The sequence below is a fragment of the Saccopteryx bilineata genome, chromosome 7, assembly GCF_036850765.1.
Source record: "Saccopteryx bilineata isolate mSacBil1 chromosome 7, mSacBil1_pri_phased_curated, whole genome shotgun sequence".
Taxonomy (NCBI): Eukaryota; Metazoa; Chordata; class Mammalia; order Chiroptera; family Emballonuridae; genus Saccopteryx; species Saccopteryx bilineata.
Window position 1 is genome coordinate 47416339 of NC_089496.1, and position 16170 is coordinate 47432508.

The 16170-nt window shown below is 51.0% G+C and overlaps 1 protein-coding gene across 3 annotated transcripts in view; it reads left to right on the forward strand.

The window, feature by feature from the left end:
- MINDY4 (MINDY lysine 48 deubiquitinase 4) overlaps positions 1–16170 on the forward strand; it is a 103672-nt gene that overhangs the window by 10897 nt on the left and 76605 nt on the right. For all 3 annotated transcript variants that reach the window (XR_010726613.1, XM_066239748.1, XM_066239749.1), the window contains exons 4-5: positions 1156–1402; positions 7021–7448. Coding sequence is in view for 2 of the 3 variants with exons in the window: in XM_066239748.1 (XP_066095845.1) it covers positions 1156–1402; positions 7021–7448 (675 nt within the window). In the remaining variant the exon portion in view is untranslated. The remainder of the gene's footprint in view (positions 1–1155; positions 1403–7020; positions 7449–16170) is intronic.

Sequence of the window (16170 nt, forward strand, 5' to 3'; positions counted from 1 at the left end):
TGCATCTCTGAGTCCTTTCCGAGGTAAATTCTCTCCGGCTCTCTCGGGAAGCCCAGGCTCTTCCCCGGTCTCCAGGACCCCACCGCTCTCCTCGGATCCACCCTTGACCCGAGCTAGAACTTGCCAGGAAACAGGTCTGCCGTGCTGCTCCGCTGCCGAGGGCTTCAGACGTCCCCGTAGCTTCTGGATAACATCCAGGCTCTTTAGGATAACTTGTAAAACCCTTTCTGTGGTCAGTCCCCAGGGCTCCCCTGGGCATGCGCTGCTTTCACAGGCCTCCAGCGGGTACCCGGGCCTGCCCCTGGGTACCTCATGCCCACTGCCCTCTCAGACTTGGCTGCCGCCTTCTCTGGGGGCCCTTCTAGATTTCCCCTGGCTGGCTCCAGACCCTTCCCCTGCTGGACGTCCCCCATCATAGCACACATGACCGCTTCTCTCATGCGTGACCCAGGCCTTGGTGAGCAGCTTGGCGCAGAGCAGGTGCCAGAGTCCAGGGGCAGAAAACAGCCCTGCCCCCCACCCGGGTCAGGAGTGCTGGCTCTGAGTGGTCCCAGGCCAGATTCCTCTTTACCTGGGTCTCCGTCTCCTCCTCCTTGTTCTTCCTACCCCTTGCTGCCCTCGCTGTCCCTCACCCTCTCGTCCTCTCTCTCTCTCCCCCTCGCTGTTTTCTCTTTCAATGCCAAGCAACCCAGAAAATGAAGTCGTTGGTGTGCCCTAACCGTACTGAGCCTTGACCGCACCGTCGGGGAAGCCACGTCCACACGGTCTGCACCCACCACTGCCCGCGGCGTGCAGGAAGACCGCCCGACGTGGGCCACGACTGTACTGAAGGCCGATTTCCCTTGATCATTTGGGTCTGGAATAAGGATGCTCTTTATGGTTGAGGATAGCAAATACTGGAGGAATCCTATCATGGATCATCAACTCTGATTTTGTTTCTTGTTTCCTGATCTCATTGTGTAGGCCAGGCGCTCCCCAATACGAGAGTATTTTCCGTTCCTGACCTTTAACGAGAAGGTCCAGGTCGGCTGGAGCTCACCCACAGCTATGTGCGCGGCCTCGTTGGGAAGGCCTGTGCAGTGTGGAGTCTATTATCATTGCTAGTGATTCCTTCAGGGGAGTCTGTTTTAATGGAAATGATTCCTTTTTTGGCAGACACGACAATCCTGATGGGGATGTACTTGCTAATTTTGTATCGTCCAAAAGGCCCCCACCCAAAAGTAAGCTGGTGCAGACCGCCCCGGCTGAGAGCCCCACCATGGCCTCTGCGTGGGATAAGATGGAGAAGCTGCCGTCATCAGACCCTTCCTCGGACACGAAGAGGGTGGGAGAGAAGACCAGGCCGAAGTCTGGCCTGCTTGTCCGAGGCATGATGGCCGGGCCCACCGCCAGCTCCCCGCAGGTAGTGCTCCTTGCTGTTGTCATGAGGGTGGACAGGGCGAACCTGCCGGGGCGTGAGGGCCTACCTGGGTTTATTCGGGGCCACCCCACAGGCAGCCCAAGAGGGGGGGGGTCTGTGTGTTGGAAATGGAAGAGCACCTCTCTTTTCTCCTTGTGGGAGCGGGGGCAGTCCTCACCTCCTGCCCTGCCCTCGGTTTACCCATCCTGTCAGTGAGGTGGATGTTGTGGTTTTATATTGCTTTGCCGGGGGAGGGGGGCTCGTCCAAGTCTAGGGAACTAATTTTTCATTTTTAAAAACATGATAGTTAAAAAGGAAAAAGAAACCCCAGTATTGATACTTAACATCATTGGTTTTGTTTTTTTTTTTTGTATTTTTCTGAAGTTGGAAACGGGGAGGCAGTCAGACAGACTCCCGCATGCGCCCGACTGGGATCCACCCGGCATGCCCACTAAGGGGTGATGCTCTGCCCATCTGGGGCGTTGCTCTGTTGCAACCAGAGCCATTCTAGCGCCTGAGGCAGAGACCACAGAGCCATCCTCAGCTCCCGGGCCAACTTTGCTCCAATGGAGCCTTGGCTGCGGGAGGGGAAGAGAGAGACAGAGAGGAAGGAGAGGGGGAGGGGTGGAGAAGCAGATGGGCGCTTCTCCTGTGTGCCCTGGCCGGGAATCTAACCCGGGACTCCTGCACGCCAGGCCGACGCTCTACCGCTGAGCCAACTGGCCAGGGCCCTTAACATCATTGTTTTATAGTGTCCCTTAAAAAGGGACTATGGTAGGGTCCCATTAGGTGGGGGACTAAACCAAATCAGAGAATGAATGTAAGAGGAGTTTGTAAAACAACAGAGTAAAATCAAACACCAAACTCAGTGTGTGGGATCGGACAGATCGGGAGCCTGAGCCAACCAAAACCAGGCGGTATGTGTCCATGGCTGGTCCCCTCCACTCTCCTGAGCTGCGTGGTGGGGTGTGGACTGTGGCTGTAAACACCGGTATTTTCAGAAAACCCATTTGCTGAAAAAGCGGAACCCTTCCCTTCCTCTGTCTACATCTCCTGAGATGTTTTGGACATTGTCTATTTCTCTTGGCCGGGGTCTCCTTTGTCCAACCAGCTGTCTCAGGCCCCTTCGAGCTCTGGGATGCCATGGCTCTCCAGTGGTCTCCAATGGTCATGCCATCTCGCTGTCCAGACCACTCCCTTCTGTGTGGTTCAGACCACACCTTGACATCACGTCTCATCCTAGGTGTCTTATGCTTGAAGAGGGACGTTCCTAAGCTGGACCACAACTGGAGGAAAGGAACTAGGGGGTGAAGAGTTTGGAGGAAATGGGAAGACTTGGGAGGAGAAGGCTTCTGAGAGGTGGGACAGAACGGGAGAGATTTCTTCAGGCGGGGTAGGAATAGCCTCGTCCCAGGATGGCGACTATATGGCTTTTGGGCGACTCCTCCGTGCCACCTCCTGATGCCGTGCCTGTGGCAGACGTTGCTAATTGATCTCAGTGCCCTTTCTCCTGTCAAGCCTGGATGTGACTCCAGAACCTCCTGGGCCTCTTGGGCAGTGACCCCCAGGGAATAGACTGGAGCTGAGCGAGATGAACCCTGTTCGCCACCTTGAGCTTCAGCTGTGAGCCCCCGGGGAGCAGGGGCTCTGCCCTGTTTGAGCGCAGGGCGTGGCACGCAGCCCCGGGTTGGGCTGAGCGGTGCGGACTGTGTTGGAGGCGGCAGCGGGCACGGCTGGGACCAGTGGGTGGAGGCGGGTGTGAGGAGCTCTCAGCATTGGAACAGGCCTTTTTTGAAGGAATTAGACCAGTTGTGTTAAGGTAAAGCCGGGTACCCCATCTGCTGGGGATGTTGTAGAAGGGCTTCCTGTCTGGTTGAGAGTTTAGACTACATCAGCAGTTCTCACAGTTGGTATTCTCAAGATCTCTTTACACTCTTGAAATTATTGAGGAGCCCGAAGAGCTTTTGTTTATGTGTGTCATGTCTGTTGACATTTACTACATTAGAAATTAAAACAGAGATTAAAAAACCACTTGTTAAATCATTAAAAATAGCAGTAGTAAACCCATTACACTTAACACAAACAACGGATTTATAAAAACACTATATTTTGCGAAACAAGAAAGTAGTGAGGTGAGTAGCACTGTTTTACATTTTTGCAAATCTCTTTCCTGTCTGTCTGGCTTCGTAGAAGATTGTTCAAGCCTCATAGTTGTGTCTGAATTCAGTCTATTGTGTTATGGTATTTTGGTTGAAGCAGTGAAGAAAATCTGGCCTCATACAGATGTGCATTTGGAAGAGGAAAAAGTATTTTAATAGTCTTTTCAGAAAACTCAGGTATTCTTTGATACTATATCCAAACTGGACAAGTTATAGTTTCTTAATGTGGACTCTGAAACCATAACAATGAACTTTTATCCACTTCTATTAGTCTGACTTTCACTTTGAAAGAATTTTTTCTTACCACTGCCTGGTATAGTCACATAAGGCATTGATCATTTGGAAACTGTTGGTTTACTGAGTTATCTCCCAAATACTGACATATTTTCTTATTTAAAAAAATTAAAATAAGTCACATCTATTGATGTCACCACCTAACTCATTACAAACATTTTTAAGTGTTGAGAAAGCACTCAAGCTCACAGTGCCAGGTGCACATTTCCCCAAATTGTAATTTTTACCTGAAAACTTGTATTTTGTCACTGACAACATCCTTTGTTTCCCTTGAAGTGACAGGCTCAATATTTTTTCTTTTTTTAGCCACAGAGACAGAGAGACAGAAAAGGGCAGATAGGGACAGACAGGCAGGAAGAAAGAACGATGAGAAGCATCAATTCTTAGTTGATCATTGATTGCTTTCTCATATGTGCCTTGACTGGGGGCCTCCAGCAGAGCCAGTCACCCCTTGCTCAAGCCAGTGATCTTGGGCTCAAACCAGTGACCTTGTGCTTCAAGCCAGTGACCTCTGAGCTCAAGCCAGGGACCCCGTGCTCAAGCTGGTGAGCCCGCGCTCCAACTGGCAACCTCGGAGTTTCGAACCTGGCTCCTCTGTGTCCCAGGCCAGTGCTCTACCATTGCACCCCCACCTAGTCAGGCTCAATTTATTTTCAAGAAAATGCCTGCTAGATACTCAAGATTGAATAAGCCATACTTGGTCTGTTCAGTTGTTCCATGAAAAAATAAACAGCGGGTTCAGCTCACAACTCAGATGCTAGACAAGTGCTTTTCCTCGAGAAAGTTGTTACCCTGTACGTCAAGCAGAATGCCTGCCCACCTCCGACTCTGTCACACAGAAGAGTAAAGAGATGTGTGCCACAGGGTCAAGGCTGAAGAATACTAACAATGCCTGTGCTTCAGCTTGGACAGTACCGACAGTAGCATTTTACTTACTTATTTTTATCGTGGTTGGCGGTGAGCACCTAGAGCACTGGTCACGTTCGGTGCCACTGCCTTGGTTCCTGCCACGGACCAGCAGTGTCTACATCATCACTGCCAATGTCAACACGGCGACAAAGGCAGATCACTCATAGTGTTATCATGAAAAGGGTTTTGAGCTCCCCCAAAAGATTGGGGGCCCCTAAGGTTGACGGGCCACACTTAAAAGTGGTGGACAAGTTGAATGCCAGGGTCCTGTCTAACCATCAAGTCCATGCAGTCGGGACCCCTCCTAATAGGGTGGGTCTGCTTCACCACCAAGAGAGTGCTTCAGCACACTTCTCCGTTCAGTGGTGGTTTTGTGTGCTCCCCCCCCAGGGGGGGGTTCTGAATCCTGTGAAGGACACTGGGTTGTTGTAGAATTTGCCCAGGTTTTCTGGAAGGTGTTTTGTGGGCCTTTGAGTCCCTTGGCCATTCTTTTTTTTTTTTTTTTTTTTTTTTTTTGTATTTTTCCAAAGCGAGAAGCCGTGGGTGGGGAGGGGGCACACAGACAGACTCCCGCATGCACCTGACCAGGATCCACCCCACATGCCCACCAGAGGGTGATGCTCTGTTTATCTGGGATGTTGCTCCACTGCAACCGGAGCCATTCTAGCACCTGAGGTGGAGGCCATGGAGCTGTCCTTATGTCCTTAGCACCTGGGCCAACTTTGCTCCAATGGAGCCTTGGCTGTGGGAGGGGAAGAGAGAGAGAGAGAGTAAAGAGTGGGGGAAAGGTGGAGAAGCAGATGGTCGCTTCTCTTGTGTGCCCTGGCTGGGAATCAAACTCGGGACTTCCACATGCCGGGCCGACGCTCTACCACTGAGCCAACCGGCCAGGGTTCCCTTGGCCATTCTTATTGGTTGCCCAGCAGGTAGAGCAAGATCTGCTAGGTGTTTCATCATTTTTCACTGCTGGGTCAGCTCTGCACTTACGAAGGATGAGTAAGACTCTGGGTTCCTGCCCTTGGCCAGAAGTTTGGGTCTCTTTGGGAATGGTGACGAATGTTTTCCCCGTTCTGTGGCACGGGTGCCGGGCTGGCTTCTGGAAGAGGTTCATTGTGTCTAGTAATTTCCACGAGGCGAGAGCACTACCGAATTAGCTCTTCTTGTTCCAGCGCAGGCGTTACCACTTGGCTCAGGATTATTTCTGGACATGCGACAGGTCCAGGAATAGCTCAGCAGGTGTATTTTTGTCCCTCTCCCCTAACCCCCTACCTTAGATTGGTAACAACATGACTTCACCATTTCATCAATTAGTCAAGAGTAGTAAGAAAGGACACATCAGTTGGCTCCGTTGGAATTCCTTCCTTTCAAAAGCTAAGCAAATTGGTGCTTACTAGGTATAGGTCGCTGAGCTGGGAGCTCTGTGGGCACCAGAGATGAATGAAGAATGGCGCCCAGCAGGAGGGCTCAGGCCGTTAGTAAAGTTGGGCAGCGGTAGCCGGTGTTTGTGAGCCACCGCGCTGGGTCTGGTTTGCGCTAAGCGGGTCTCTGTCAGTCCTCACGCGATCCTGTGGAGGTGGGCCCCACTGGTCCCCAGGCCCTCCTCCAAAACCTTTGAGCCAGGTGCGTTTTGGAATTCAGAATTTTTTTTCCAGAAAAGAAGAACAGTGCCTAAACTACATCCGATATAATGCCTGCAGTTATAGGCTGTGTGGTGTGTGCAGAACAAAAACATTAACACGTCCACAACTAAGCACGAATGGTCACATTAAAAAAAAAAAAAGAGTAAGCAACCTCAAAGCAGTTAAAAAGACTTTGTTACAGGATTCCAAAAGAAATTTTTGTTCTGGGATTTAGAAAGTACAGATAGTCGATTGTGGACAGGTTATATTACAGGGGAGGAATGTGAGGGGCAGAGGTTCAGTAATTTACAGGTGATGCAGCTGGTGGGGGTGACACAGGGTCGAGAACCGCGGTCTGTCCCTGGGTCACGCTTGTGCCCTCTGGACCTGCTCCCTGGAAGAGTGGGGGACAGGGGCTGCGGCCCCCGTGGGGTTTGGCCTGTGGGGTGCAGTGACCGCGTTATGGAAACGGTGGCTTTAGTATTGCATGGAGGAGAGGTGGGCCTTTGACAGGAGGGCGTGGGGATAGGAAAAGGCTTTCCCGGGGAGGGGACATCATGGGCAAATGCTTGAAGTGGGTAATGTATTTTCCCACTTTGATTGAAGGGATCCTCACTGCGTTTGTCCTTGTCACTTTCAGGATTCCCTCCGCAAGCGGTCCCTGTGGTGGCCCCTGGCCTCGAGCAGCGTGACTCAGCCCCACAAGGAGGATGGCCGGAAGGCCCCCGAACCGGCCACCCGCACCCCGGCCTGTCCTGCCATGCAGGAGGGCCTGGCCCCCAGCGCCGGCCCCACCTCCAGGGACCCCCTGGGCCGGCTGGGTGAGCCCAGCGCGGAGAAGCCCAGGTCCGCAGCCAGCAGCCCTCCTCACTTGCCGAGCCAAGGGCTGCTCCCCAGGGGGAGCGGGAGGTGGACGGCTCTCTCAGAGGACAGTCCAGCCGTGGACGGCGGCCCAGAGGACGACAGGACACCCTTGAAATTCTCCTTGCTGGGCGGGAATGCCAGGGCGACCCAGGAGAGGCTGGAAAGAGCGTTCAAGAGGCAGGGGAACCAGCCTCTGCCCCTCAGGTGAGCACACTGTGCCCAGGTGGTGCCTCCCCCAGGGGAACCGGCCAGTCCCCTGTGGCCCCTTGGGCTCTCCAGGCAAGGCTGTGAAGTAGGGGAGGTGACCGTGGTCACTCTGTCAAGGGGAGAACAGCCCAGAGAGCACACACACGTGGCCACCTGCCGCCGACATTCCTTTGGCCTTTGTATTTCTCATCGTAAAGAGGCTGTAGGAGATGGCCCCCACACAAACCTGCAGCTACGTGGCCAGGCTGACATGATGTGGGGCCATTTTTAAAAGCCCTATTCTTCCTCTTGCTCAGTGATCGCGATGATTCCTACAGTGACTGATCTTGAATGTTAAATCATCCTACATTCGTGGAACAAACCCACTTGGTCATGATAGGTGATCTTTTCACACGTTGTTGAGTTCAGTCTGTTAATTTTTGTGCAGGGTTTTGTGAAGGAGAATTTGGTAAAGTTCCTTCTGGGCAGCAGCCTCATCGGCGTCTGGTGTCTAGGATAAGCTAGAAACGATCCCTCTCTCTCCCGTTCTCTTGAAGAGCTAGTGTAAGATTGGTGTTATTTCTTCCTTAAATATTTAGGAGAATTTATCAGTGAAGCCTTCCTAGCATTGAGTTGAAAGATTTTAAATTATGGATTCAACTGAAAAAATTATTTTTAATTCAGATTTTCTATTTCTTCATGTATCAATTTTGCAAATTTTATTTTTCCAAGGAATTTTCCCATCTTATCTATATTTTAAATTTATTGGTATAAAACTGTATAAATATAATATCCTCTTATTATCATTTAAAGCCTATATGACCTGTTGGGCTGTCTGTTTTCATTTCTGATGCTAGTAATTTGTGTTTTTTCTGTTTTTTGACTAGTCTTCCTAGGGGTTTACCAGTTGTATACTATTTCAGAAAGCTAACTTTTGGCTTTGTGTGTTTGCTTTCTATTTCACTGATTTCCACTCTTACTGTTACTCTTTCTTTCATTCTACCTTCTTTGAGTTTAACTTTCTATTATTTTCTGTTTTATCGACACGGATCCTAAATAATGTATCCTCAGCCTTCTTCTCTCTCTTTTTTAATTTTTTTAAAAAATTATTTATTTATTTATTTATTTTATTTTATTTTTTTTGTTGTTGTATTTTTCTGAAGCTGGAAATGGGGAGAGACAGTCAGACTCCCGCATGCGCCCGACCGGGATCCACCCAGCACGCCCACCAGGGGCTACGCTCTGCCCACCAGGGGGCGATGCTCTGCCCCTCCGGGGCGTTGCTCTGCCACAACCAGAGTCACTCTAGCGCCTGGGGCAGAGGCCAAGGAGCCATCCCCAGTGCCCGGGCCATCTTTGCTCCAATGGAGCCTTGGCTGCGGGAGGGGGAGAGAGAGACAGAGAGGAAGGAGGAGGGGGGGTGGAGAAGCAAATGGGCACTTCTCCTATGTGCCCTGGCCAGGAATCGAACCCGGGTCCCCTGCACGCCAGGCTGATGCTCTACTGCTGAGCCAACCAGCCAGAGCTCTTCTCTTGTACCATCTTTTAAGGGTACAGATTTCCCTCTAAGCAATGCTTTGTCTGTGACCCATCTGATAATATGTATGTGCTCTTATAATTTAGTTAAAATATTTTCTAATTTCCATCGTGATTTTTTTGTTTTGACCCATGGGTTGCTTAGACATGTATTGGATAATTCAAAAACACTTCCAGTATATTTCTGGTTATCTCTGTTTTTGATTGCTAAAATTGTCACTTTGGTCATATCTACTCCATATGATTTCAGTCCTTTGACATTTGTTGAGATTCCTTATAGTCTAATACATATATAAAGCTTATTTCTTACAAGCAGCATATATTTGGAATTTTAATCTGGTCTGATAATTTTTAAATTTTAATTGGAATAAATATTACATTTACATTTTCCTTTTGCTTGAAGAATGCTTTTAGTATTGCTTTAGCAGGTGTGTTACAATAATTTTTTTCAGTTTTTGTTTGGCAATATATTTTGCCTTTATTTTTCGAAGGCTATTTTCAATGGGTATAGAATTCTAGATCGGTACTTTATTTATTTATTTAAGCACTTTAAGTGTTTCACTCCATTGCCATAGGCTTTCATCCTCTCTTTTGATAAATCAGTTGACATTTTTATTGTTATTCCTTTGAAAGTAATGTGTCTTTTTTTTAAACCTCTGGCTGCTTCTCCCCCCACCCCCACCCCCGGCTTATTTTAAGATTCTCTCCTTCTATTTTCAAGTGTTACTCTAATGTGCTTAGCTATGCTTTTCTTAGATGATTCTGCTTGGTATACATAGAGCTTCCTGAAGTTGTGGATTAACAATTTACATCAGTTTTGAAATTATGGTCTTATTATTTTTTCAGCGTTGCTTTTTGCTCCATCCTCTCTTTTTTCTCCTGGGATTGTCATGTAGGAATAATTAGACTTGTTGAGTGAATTAGAAATAAAAGCCAGTAAAAAGAATAAAGATGTGTATATAGCTATGTCAACCCTATAAGAAATACTGTGATTTTCCCCACTGTGCAGAGACAAATACTCATTTAGAGAAGTTGCTTCTCTTGCCCAAGCTTAGGCACCCAGTAAGAGACAGAGCAGGGGTTTGAACCCAGGCAGCCAGCTCCAGAGCCTGGTGGATACATGATTGAATGGTGTCACCTCTCCCTTCCCACAGCTTGGCTTCAACTAGACTACCCCAGTGGTGGGGAACTCCCCACTTCCCACAGTACTTCCGCCTGATTCTGACTATTAGAAAATTCTTCTTCATGCTGAGTTAAAACCTGCTTGCTCATAATTTGATGTGGAGGGCCTTGTTTTGACCTCCCATGCGAGAACACATGTGCCCTGGAAAAGGGACCGATGCCTCAGACCTGGTGGTTGGGAGCATTCTCAGGCTGCAGGATCTGCAGGAGATGGTGGGCTGAGCAGGAAGAGGGGTGGGTGGAGTGTCAGGAGGCCTGGGTTCTAGTCTTCACTTTGCCCTGGCTGACCTGAGTTGGTCAATTTGTCTCTGGACTTCAGTGTCCCTGACTGTAAAGTGGGGCCACTGGATAGGTGATTTCCAAGTGTTTTTCCAGTTCATGCACTTTGCTGGCCTGCGATTCTTACTTCCAGAGTTACTCTAATGCCTCAGATATTTTCTGAGCAGCTGCTGTTTACAGGGCATTTAGGAGGTGTGGCACCTGAGCTCTGGAGTCTGACTACCTGGATTGGTGAGCCAACTCTGTCCTTTATCACTGCTGTGGCCCTGGACTAGTCATTAAACTCTGGGAAGATGGTGTGGAATTTGTCTTATAGAAAGTGGGTAGCAGATGAAAGTGCTCCCACAACCCCTCCCCCCCGTACCAGGTGAAGTGTAACCAGGGGTGTTATGTTATAGACATAAACTTATGTTTAATAGTGTTGACCTTCATACTGGTCAATCAACAGACATTTTGGGAGCCTTGGTTTGCACCTAACACGTATTCCCTATTTGCTGGGCACCATGCTAAGCACTTGTGTATGCTCTCTCATTTGCTCTTTGTAATAACCCATTAGGTGGACATTATTGTTGGGGAGGCTCCAAGGGCAGTGGTTATAAACGTGTTCCCTGGACCAGCAGCAGCTGCATCACCTGGGAACTTGTTAGAAACATAACCCATTGGACCTACTGAATCGGGACTTTGAGGGTGAAGATCAGCATCGTGTTTCATCAGCCCTTCAGGTGATGGTTCAGGCTGAGGGCTGGGAACCAGGGCCCTAGGAGCCAAGCCTGGGATGGAGGGTCATTCCGTGTAGTTTATGGGGCATGCTCTCAGTGAGGGAAGCAGGACAGAGCAGGGCTCAGGAAGGCTGTGGGGTCTCCGTCTGATCCTACAGGGAGTTGAGAGGGATAATTCACTGAGAGCTGGTCCCACCCTTAAGCTGGAAGTAAGCTTATTTTTTCCCCTGTGTCAGTCGTTGGTGATGAATCGCCCATTATGGGGTGGGACAGGCAGTGTGCCACTTCCTGGGTGGGTTTGGCAAAGGGCAGCCCTCTGGAGAAGGGTGCATCTGTGAGCTGGTCGCAGCTAACCTGGACGGCAGCTGGGATAGGTGTGTCCAGCCAGGGGCACCTGGTCACCTGCTCCGGGCACCTGTGTCTTCCATCTCAGTTCTCCTGGCTTCTTCTGCACGCACCCAGCCCCCAGTGTCATACTGCAGATAGACAAGCTGCCAAGCCTGTCTCCCTCTGGTGCGTGGGATGCCCCGGGGAGGCAGGCCACGCATGGAGGTGACAGGTGAGGAGACAGACCCTGGAGGGGAGGCTGGAACAAAGCCTGATACAGGCCCACAGACAGCCCCTTCCCTCGTGACCCGACAGCCTCAAGAGTATGAGGTGAATCTGTCCTTGGTTTCATGGCGGGGCAATGTCCTGCCATATCAACTAGGCGGGAGGAGTGTCTGGACACCCTTCTTGGCAGCCACCTCTGGCCCTGGGCGTGGAGGAGACGGTCGTCTGTCTCTGACCCCGGGCCTGCACGAGGCTCTCTATAATTGGGTGCTGAACTGTGGCCCTCACGGAGGAGTGGAAGGTCAGGAAGCAGGTAAGGGGGTGCCGTGACCAGGCAGGAGGACCTTCGGCTTGCAGAGGCCATGTTTAGTGCAAAGGCTGTGGGGAACCAGTGACCCCTGGCGAGGAAGGGCTGTGATAATGTTCCGCGGGGGTCTCTGAGCCTGGACACAGCCGGGCCCAGAGCATCCGTGACCCTGCCTCTGTGTTGGAGCCGGTGGTCATCAATTCCAGGGATGTAGCCCCTGACATTGTCAGATTTGGGGGTTTTGCAGGAAGTGGACAGCAGGTGGCAGCAGATTGTCACCAGTCTTTAGGACCCCAGAGACTGAGCAGCCTTGCTGCCGGATTTCACTCTGCAGACGCTCCCCAGGCCCCTCCCAGGAGGACACTTGTGGGATAGAGATCAGTGAAGCCCATCCCTTCCTGGGTCCCCAGCCCCTCCGGGGCTCTGGATCAGGAGCAGGGACCAGCAGGCTCACACACGCCCGTCTGTGTCCTGAGAGGAACGAACAAGGCCGTCCGGGGCTTGCCCGAGGCCGAGCAGAGGATGTGGCATTTGCGGTTTATTGACGGTTCCCCCTGGCCAAGCATCCCCAGTCTGACGACATCGCACTGCGTGGGCCGAGTAACGAGTAGAATTTCCATTTTAATTTGTGTCTGCACGTTATCTGGGGTTTATGTCAGACTATAGAGGTTTGAAATGAGCTGACTCGTGAGACACACTGCTCTCCTGTGTGCCAGCAGCCCCGTGTGGACAGGTGGCCTGTCGGGGGCTCCTGGGCGGGCCCAGCCTCGTCTCCATAACCAAGTGCAGTGACCGCTCTTCTGTGGCAGGATCGCTGTCCCACTTCCTTCTGCCACTGGCGCTCCGTGCTCAGCTGGTCTCCTTCCTACCTCTTACCCACACGACCCCTACGTGTGAGCCCTCATCCACAGGGAATACCACTTCTCTCTCTTTCCAAAGGCTGGCCTCTCCCTAGCACACATGGGCAATCAAACATGAGAAACAGCCCAGCCTGACCTGTGGTGGTGCAGTGGATAAAGCGTCGACCTGGAAATGCAGAGGTCGCTGGTTCGAAACCCTGGGCTTGCCTGGTCAAGGCAAATATGGGAGTTGATGCTTCCAGCTCCTCCCCCCTTCTCTCTCTCTGTCTCTCTCTCCTCTCTCTTCCTTTCTCTCTCTCCTCTCTAAAAATGAATAAAAAAAAAAAAGAAAAAAAAAAGAAACGGCCCAGTGTGCATTACAGGCCACTCGGAGTCCTCCAGGACTCCAGGAATGGGGTCGATGCCCCCTACACCCCGCCATGTTGTACCTACAGCTGCTAGGGGACCTTCAGTTCCAGGGTTTCTGAGGTTTTGATCCAATGCGTCTCCCAGGGGATGAGACTTGTTCAGATTTCCTTTGAGACCAAGCAAGTGTGGCTAAAGAGGTGACAGTGCCCACACCTCTACTTGGAAGCCTGAGCGACCTCATGTTGCCCATTTCGGAACATCCTCTGCCCTGGGCACAAGTCCACGGCTCGCTCGTGGGCCTGGGAGGTGTTCCAGGAGAAGCCGTGCTGCTAGATGGGAGCAGGCTATTAACCCTGTGAGTAATGAGTTTTTTCTCATGCTCGCTCACCCCCGGGAGTGAGGTTTTTTTCAAAAAATGAAATGAGTTCCAGTTGCAGTTTTATTAACTTAAAATCATGTTTGTTTGATAACCAATTTATGGAAACAAGAAGAACATACATTTGCCTTTTTTTAATGTTGCCTTACACATTTTAAAAATAATTTAGTTACGCTCATACTCTGGATGGTCAGGAGGCACAAGGACGCACATGAACGTTCGTGCTATGCAGAGGGTTAAGGCAGAGGGATAGTTTTGGGAAGATGAGTGTCAGAGAGCAGAGGAGGCGTGTGGAGATTCCCCTTTCCTGGGAGCCTCCTCCCTCAGTCCAGGATATTTTATCTGTTGGTCTGCCAGGCAGCATCCAGCAGACCCTACGTACCGGGACCCAGAGAGACAGGCCCTACGTACCGGGACCCGGAGAGACAGACCCTACGTACCGGGACCCGGAGAGACAGACCCTACGTACCGGGACCCAGAGAGACAGGCCCTACGTACCGGGACCCGGAGAGACAGACCCTACGTACCGGGACCCGGAGAGACAGACCCTACGTACCGGGACCCGGAGAGACAGACCCTACGTACCGGGACCCAGAGAGACAGGCCCTACGTACCGGGACCCGGAGAGACAGGCCCTACGTACCGGGACCCGGAGAGACAGACCCTACGTACCGGGACCCGGAGAGACAGACCCTACGTACCGGGACCCGGAGAGACAGGCCCTACGTACCGGGACCCAGAGAGCCAGACCCTACGTACCGGGACCCAGAGAGACAGGCCCTACGTACCGGGCCCTGGAGAGACAGACCCTACGTACCGGGACCCAGAGAGACAGGCCCTACGTACCGGGACCCGGAGAGGCAGACCCTACGTACCGGGACCCGGAGAGGCAGACCCTACGTACCGGGACCCAGAGAGACAGACCCTACGTACCGGGACCCGGAGAGACAGGCCCTACGTACCGGGACCCGGAGAGACAGACCCTACGTACCGGGCCCCGGAGAGACAGACCCTACGTACCGGGACCCGGAGAGACCCATGGAGAGGTCAGCAACAGGGCCAGGATGAGGTAAAGCAAGGGAGGCATCCAGGGTGCAGAACTTAAGGAGGCCCTCAGTCAGGGTGGTCCAGCTGCAGTGTAGGCGCCTGCATGAACCCGAGAGTGAGTCTTCCTTAAACTTTGCCCCTAGGCACCATGTATGTCTCACCCTAATTCTGGTCTGGTCCTCAGAGTCTGGCAGCTTCTTTTCTGCCACTCACAGTATCATGGACAATCTCCAATACAGCATAATGGTTTGGTAATTCATGGTTACTTTCATGAACTCCTTGAGGACTGGAGTGAGCTTTCTTTCTTTCTTTCTTTTTTTCTTTCTTCCTTTTTTTCCCTTTTCTACCCCCTGCCCCCAGCTATATTCCGGATCTGCCAATAAACATTGAACAAATGACAAAATATACTTAGTGCGGAGACTAGTCAGAAGGGAAATTTATGTTGACCTATTTGGGACCGTGTCGTGAAAATTAAACTAATCCTCTTTAACAGAGTTGGAATAATCCAAACTTGATCTTCAGGTTCACTTGTTGGCATTCATTCATTCATTTTTAATTCATACATTCATTTAGCCAATTAATCATCCAACCAACCATTCATCCATCCAACCAACCAACCCACCCACCATCCAGCCAACCCAGCCAATCAGAACTGTGATGTTCCGTATTTCGGGCGTCTTGAGGCTGCCTTCCTTAGGAAGCCTTTCCCACTCTCCTCTCTGCTCCTGTACCTGGACACGGTCTCTTCTCATATCTCTCAGAGCCCCTGTCACACTGGAGAGATGGCAGGCTCCCTTGTTTCTCCTGCTGGACTGTCAGCTGCCTGAGTAGGGGGGTGAGTTGTTTGTGATCCAGCCTTCCTCAATTTTTCTCAGAATTGTTCCAAACTTCCTAGATGGAGCTGAATTATTGGCTTTGCTTTGGGGGAGGAGGGGGCGAAGTGTGAGGTCTTCCCTTCACTCAAAGAACACATAAAAGAGTAGATGAGTGATTTAGCAAATAGGGAAAGTCCCCTAAATATAGCATCTGACCCAGAGCTGGGTGGATGGTGCCCGCTGAGGTGCCATAGGACCTGAGAGGTGGAGGGGTATTCCTGGGCTGGGCCTTGGCAGATGGGCAGCGTTGGAGTAGCCCAGTTGGGGGCCCGCTGAGAGCCTCATGGCTGTGCCTGGGCATACTCATCTCTTCTCCACCTTCCTCCAAGCTTGAGCTTGTCTGGGAATAAACTTGCTGGTGTCCCTGGGTCTCATTCCTAAAGACTAAAGCAGTTCTCTTACTGTTCCACAGCCCCTTTTCTTTTCTGGGGCCTGCTCTGGGTTCCGCTACCTTCGCATACATTTTTGGATAATGTGCATTTAGGTTGTTTTATTTTTTATTTTTTATTTATTTATTTATTTATTTATTTTTTTTGGTATTTTTCTGAAGCTGGAAACGGAGACAGTCAGACAGACTTCCGCATGCGCCTGACCAGGATCCACCTGGCACGCCCACCAGGGGCGACGCTCTGCCCACCAGGGGGCGATGCTCTGCCCCT